The 6,854-nt window shown below is 45.9% G+C and overlaps 1 protein-coding gene and 1 pseudogene across 2 annotated transcripts; both read left to right on the plus strand.

Annotated features, from left to right (window-relative positions):
• The first annotated feature begins 343 nt into the window (after positions 1-343).
• On the plus strand, positions 344-3,271 carry LOC147640955 (leucine-rich repeat extensin-like protein 7 pseudogene; annotated as a pseudogene). The gene is made up of 2 exons (XR_015267756.1): positions 344-1,839; positions 2,077-3,271. The product of XR_015267756.1 is annotated as a leucine-rich repeat extensin-like protein 7 pseudogene (transcript).
• Positions 3,272-3,651: 380 nt separating this feature from the next.
• LOC147640956 (uncharacterized) lies at positions 3,652-5,059 on the plus strand. The gene has a single exon (XM_086811359.1). The coding sequence runs from the start codon at positions 3,652-3,654 to the stop codon at positions 4,918-4,920; it is 1,269 nt and encodes a 422-aa protein (XP_086667485.1). The 3' UTR covers positions 4,921-5,059.
• The last annotated feature ends 1,795 nt before the right edge of the window (positions 5,060-6,854 follow it).

Consider the following 6,854-nt stretch of genomic DNA (forward strand, 5'->3'; position numbering starts at 1 on the left):
TTTTTTGGCGAGGAACACCGGTTTATATGCAATACTCACAGGCCCAACTCCGATTACAAGGACGCGCAACACCGTAGAGAGCACGAATCGAACCCGCACCAATGGCTGGGACTTCGTCCTCTTTAACCACTCCACTACAGCCGTGTTCGCAGCTCCTACATTTTTCAATGGTAACTTGGGATTGCAAAAGATTCTTCGTCTTAGGTCAAGTCAAAAAACTGAAGTAGTGGAGTGGTGGTGCATAAGACTGGTCAACCAGTGCGTGAAGTAACCGGGGTTAAATTCGTGGGAGCCACCTTAGGTTAGACAGTAACGCGGAGACTAGTCACTGTGCAACGGGAAATAGAGGCAGCGCGCTGTTGATTAAACTTGATTTGCTGCTTCCTGCATACCTGTCAGATCGAGAAAAAAATGAGCTTAAAAAAAAGGAGGTTGAGGAGAGGCAGCGAAGAGGGGCCCCTCTCTCTCTCTCTCTCTCTCTCTCTCTCGGCGAGTCGGCGGGCACTGGCCGGGCTTTGTGTTACAATCAACCTCAACTTCGCCACACGCACCGCACATTCACACACCACGAACTGTGAACATGGCTGCAGAAAGGTAGCACGTCGATCTGAGAAAAAGGCTGCAAATAGTGCAGCCAAAAAAAGTGAGTCGCTGCGCATCCCTGCGCAACCACAGCGTAAGCAGTCTTCCTTGTAGTAGCCTGTATCAGTTGCAACCTGCAGCTGTAGTTGTTGGCGTCTTTGCAGAATCCGCTGACTCCCATCATTTAAATTCTACTCCGTCGGTGTCATCCTCCCCCGGGCCGCCTCCTCCATCAATTATAGTAGCCACTATTGTTGTTGGGTTGAGTAGCGGAGCAATTAGCCAGCTGCATTTGCCTGCCTGCGCTTCCCCCTTGCTAGCTTGGCTTCATCTTCATCTCTTCGGCAGCGAGTCAGTGTGCTTCTTTGATGTGTGAAGGGCTAAAATGCGCAATGCAGTAACACAGACGGTCTCTATGGTGAAGTTCCGGTGTAATGCCAGAGCTTTGCATTGAGAGAGAGAGATAGAGACTTGCCTTGCCTTGCACTCAAGAGCCGTCAAAGAGTAATACAGTAAGTTCACAAGTGTGGAAGAAACCAGCACAGAGAAAAGGTGACCTTGGTGGCCTTAGACAAGAGTTGGTACAGCTGACGCAGAAGAGTGAGCTTGGATACCTTTCAAAGGGTTCCAAAGAACAGTCACCTTGGAAAAGATTGCAGATAAAGGTTACCTTGACTCATCTTGGAAAGGGTCCTACAAAGGGTGGTTTAGTTGGGTTCCTGCCTGCCCCCCATTAGACCTAACCTCTTGCTTATCGTCACCATGAAAGATAGCACATTACACACGTCCTTCACAAAATGGGGCATGATCTCTCTATTTATCCTTGCTGTCCTGTCTAGGATGGCAAGCCCGTCCTCCTCTCAAAGTCTCTACATCGGCCGACATCTCACCGAGTTCCAGCAAAGGCACCTTGAAGACCAGCAGAGGAGCCATGTGGAGGAGTTCTACAGCGCAGAAGGGAAGAGAAGAAGCATGGCAGATGTCTCACCGCCGGGCCTTGTGTTCGAGAACGATAGGCTTAGAAATGCATACATTGCCCTGCAGGCTTGGAAGAAGGTCATCTTCTCGGATCCTTTCAACTACACTGCCACCTGGGTTGGCCCTGATGTTTGCAACTATCTGTGCTGATGCCCCGGATGATCCGTGCATCACCACTGTTGGCGGAATTGATTTCAACCATGCAGACCTGGCGGGCTTCCTACCGGAAGAGCTTGGCCTCCTTACCGATCTTGCCCTTCTCCATCTCAACTCCAACAGGTTAGTTTCTCTAAACTGGCTAAACAGCTTGCCTCAGCAGGTTACTGATCATTATCATCAGATTAATAGTGGCAGACTATGTTACATGGATAAACATTCAGTTGAAGCATGAGCAGTGGTTGACTAATTAATTTGAAGCATTAACCTTCCTATGTAGGGCTTGAAGACTTTTTGCTATGTATGTCTTTGATGTGAGTTTGGCTGAGCCTTCAACAACTAAGATGTATAGTTCAACAGGTTTTGTGGCATTTTACCTATCAGCTTCAACAAACTCCAGCTCCTCTTTGAGCTTGACCTCAGCAACAATTGGTTTGTGGGCGCTTTCCCCTCTGTGGTGCTCTCTCTGTCGAGCCTTCAATACCTCGACATACGCTTCAATGAGTTTGAGGGTGAGCTCCCAAGAGATCTGTTCAGCAAGAACTTGGATGCCATCTTTGTCAATAACAACCGATTTGTCAATGGCATCCCCCTCAACCTTGGCAGCTCACCAGCGTCTGTTGTGGTCTTTGCCAACAACAAGTTCTCTGGCTGCGTCCCTCCTAGCATTGGCAACATGGGTCCAAATCTTGACGAGATTATCCTCCTCAACAATCTGTTGACTGGATGCATCAATCCCAACATTGGGGGGCTTCAGAATCTGACAGTGCTGGACGTGAGCTTTAATCAGCTAAGTGGTACTCTGCCGGAGACCATTGCAGAGATGGTTAGCTTGGAGCTGCTGGATGTGGCCAACAACATGTTTACAGGTGACATCCCTCCGGAAATATGTGCTCTAACCAACTTGAAAAACTTCACTTATTCTGACAACTTTTTCACTGGGGAGGCACTCAATTGTCTGGCTCTTCCATCTCATGGAGTCTCCTTCAATGACAGACAAAACTGCATTCCTGGGCGTCCGGCTCAAAAATCTTTCAAAGAGTGTGCTGCTGCTCTTTCACATCGCAAGCGTTGTGATCAGTTTGCATGTGGTCCTCTGCCTGATCCTGCTTCTCCTCACCATCCCTTACCAACAACCCCCCCTCACGCCTCTCCTCCCCACATGCCCCCACCTCCACCTCGAACTTGTCCCAATAAACACAGGTATCCCCCTCCATTTATTCCCCCTCAATCTGGTTCATCTTCTAACTTCTTCCCCTCTCCTGTCAAACCATCCCCTTCTCCATCTAGATCTTCTCATATCTTCAATCCTCCCCCGATGCCCACTCCTTCAGAATCCATGCCCCCGTTTGAGCCAGTCCCCTCCCCATCTGAGCCCATATACCCCCCTCCCCAGACATCTCCTGTACCTTCCTCTCCTCCTGCCCCACCACTCTTGTCATCTCCTCTAGCCTCACCATCTCCTCAACCTCCGTATCCATCTCCGGAAGAAACCCCTTCGCCAACACCTGTGCCGCCTCCTCCAACTCCAATCGTTTACCAATCGCCATTCTAATTTTGCCATCCAACTCTTATTTAACTTCATATCTTCACATCACAAAAATAAAAAATGTCAATCTAAAAGAAACATCAATCAACTTGAAAGCATGCACACTTACTAAAAGACAATATAGATTGCACATGCCACTTATTTGCCAACATTCTCCTTCTAAATGTTTGCTTGATTGATACAACGATAGCTACGAATGTAGTCTAACATTTGTAGGTGGCCATATGTACATACATTACATGTACATTTTTCTAGATGCCAATAAACACAGGTATCCCCCTCCATTTATTCCCCCTCAATCTGGTTCATCTTCTAACTTCTTCCCCTCTCCTATCACACCATCCCCTTCTCCATCTAGATCTTCACATATCTTCAATCCTCCCCCGATGCCCACTCCTTCAGAATCCATGCCCCCGTTTGAGCCAGTCCCCTCCCCATCTGAGCCCATATACCCCCCTCCCCAGATATCTCCTGTACCTTCCTCTCCTCCTGCCCCACCACTCTTGTCATCTCCTCTAGCCTCACCATCTCCTCAACCTCCGTATCCATCTCTGGAAGAAACCCCTTCGCCAACACCTGTGCCGCCTCCTCCAACTCGAATCGTTTACCAATCTCCATCCTATCCTCCCCCTCCAACACATTCATCTCCGTCTTCACCACCACCACCACCACCAACCCCACTGCCACCTCCATCACCTCCACCTCCATCCCCACTACCAACCCCATCACCTCCACCTCCATCCCCACTACCACCTCTGCTAACGCCTCCACCTTCACATCTTTCTCCTCCTACATCTTCCCCATCTGAACCGCCATGTCCACCTCCCCCTTCATTGTTTCCACCTCTATCATCTTCACCTTCACCACCTCTTCCTCCAGCACCAACAATTCCGTCTCCACCTTTGGAGTTGCCACAGACACCGCCTCCCTCTTACACTCCAAAACCTGCCCCCACAAAATCTTCCACAACGCCTGTTATACTTCCACCTTATTTTTACGAATCCCCACCTCCAACAGTTCCAACCCCTTCCCTCATGACACCGCCACCAACTCCACCTCCACCTTATGTTTATGATTCCCCACCTCCACCTCCGCCTTATGTTTACAAATCCTCTCCTCCAACAGGACCACCCCCTCCCCCCCTACCATCTCCACCATATGTCTATGAATCCCCTCTGCCAATGGTTATCCGCCATCCCCACCTCCACCCTATGTCTACGAGTCCCCAATGGTTCCTCACCCATCACCCCTTGCAATTCCACCTCCAATGGTTCTGTCCCCATCACTTCTTACACCTCCACCATATGTTTATATATCCCCCCTACCAGCTGTTCTTCCTCCATCGCCTCCTCCCTATGTCTATGAGTCTCCACCACTGGTGGCTCCTCCTCCACATTACACATTTGAATCCCCACCCCCACCTTATGTATACATCATGCCGCCACCTACAACTCCAGCCCCACCTACCCCCTCTCCATATGTATCTCCCCAACATTCTTCCATATTGCCATCCTCACCTGCTGAGCCACCTCGCGAAACTGAAAAACCACCGCCCCCCAATGTACCATTCTCCTCTCCACCCCTTTCTGAGGTTCCTTACAAATCACAGCCATCTCCCTCTTCACCACCTCTTCACCACCTCGATACACCTATGAATCACCGCCGCCTTACACCTATGAATCACCTCCACCTCCACCTCCTTACACCTATGAATCTCCTCCCCCACCTTTTTATTAGACACCTATTCATTTCGGGCATCTTTATAGCATTGTCTAACCTGCTCATGAGGTGGGCATTTCATGCAGGCAGTGCTAGTAGAAGCTCCAAATTATATATATATATATATATATATATATATTGGTGCAGAGTCATCTGACACTCTGAAGGAAATGGGAAATAGAAATGAAAACATAAAGGGGTGTGATTGTCCATGTGGGAGAGTAATCCAGCAGGCTTGGGGCGGGCCTATCTCGGACAATGATGTATGGTGGCAGCTTGAACACTGTATCTTCACTCATAGGCATCAAGCGATTTGTTTGAGAACATGGCTTGGTGGGCATCATACTGCCTTTCACTCACTCTGTTGAACATTCACATGATCAGCTCTCTTTAGAACAATAAATGCCTTCAATCTCCAGGATGATACACAGCTCTCAAATCTAATACATGCAATTTATATGTTTTTTTTTCCGTTCCTTGCCAGTAACATGCAGATATGATGCAGACCTACAATAGTAGTGGGCTTTGAAAAGTACGCAGTCTTAATCTCTTACTTGTACTAGCGGCATGACGCATCTTCGGCAAGGGTATTTTGCTTTGTAGGAAGAGGATAAAAGAGCCTTGTAAGAAGAGGAAAACAAGGCCTTATATTTAGAGCCCAATTTCGACCTCATGATCGTCGACTTAACAACCTACATATATTTATCCACACCATGCTTGTCAGAATATCAAACCTCCCAAAAACAATTAGTTTTCTCTGAATAAGCACCAAAATTGGTATACATATGTATCTAGCATTCTAACCCAGGGTAGTAGTGACAATCAAACACACATGCGTAAACCATTAAAACAATCTTCGAGCGACTTGATTATCTCTCTTTGGAAGCCTATACTCCTCGACGTCATCTGTCCAAAAGATATATATAAGACAATAACATTGGATATGATAAGATATAATTTTAAAAGAAAAAAAAATGAGAGATAGAACCTTACAAAACTCATTCGGTGGATCAACATTTGAGATGAATGACGTTTGAACAGGCTTGTAAACGCCAAATCGAAAAATTCTGTATTGTCCAGTGTGTTTATGCACCGAAAATCTATCCTCCTAGGCTTTTCATAGCCTACAAACATTACATACATGTACATGAAGGTGATCCACAATCTTTTACAATCTTAGATTGTAAATTCCAAGCAACCCAAAAGCTCTTGTTATACGTGTCTCGACCATACAAACCTAGCAATAATCTAGGTTCCAAAATATAAAAATATTTCTTGTTTCAAGAGAAAACGTATCAATATTATTTTTTATATGTATTAAAACGTCAAAAAAACCCAAAAAAGTTAATTTTTATACCATAATACACTTGTGTACTCTAATAGTTTGATTATTAGAGATGCTATAGCTTGTTCTTCCCAAGACGGAGGGTCTATAATTGAGCTATAAAAATTAAATAGATTAAAATAAACAATGGTGACTGTTAATAACAAACATCAAGACTAATACCTTCAATATCTTGTCCATTGCCAAAAATAAATGAGAATGATCTCCTTGCCACATCCATCCTATGCGGTGTTACTTGTGATATCAAATACAACAATACCTTGACTAATCATTTACGCATGATTATGAGGTCAATCTCTCTCTCTCTCTCTCTCTCTCTAGATGTTAAGTATTTCGAACTACGTAAAGAATATTAATAATGCCACAGTAAAGGAAAGAAAGTCAAGACCAAAACAGTTCTTATTCGAAGGTTATAAAAACAAAGAAGAACTCAGCATGTCCCTATAGCCATCTCAAAATTTTAAACCACTCCTTCAGCAATAGATGGGGACACTATACTTCTAGATCTGCATGGTGGCTTTACCT

Source organism: Cibotium barometz, chromosome 2 (assembly GCF_041138505.1).
Source record: "Cibotium barometz isolate CiBa-2024 chromosome 2, ASM4113850v1, whole genome shotgun sequence".
Lineage (NCBI taxonomy): Eukaryota > Viridiplantae > Streptophyta > Polypodiopsida > Cyatheales > Cibotiaceae > Cibotium > Cibotium barometz.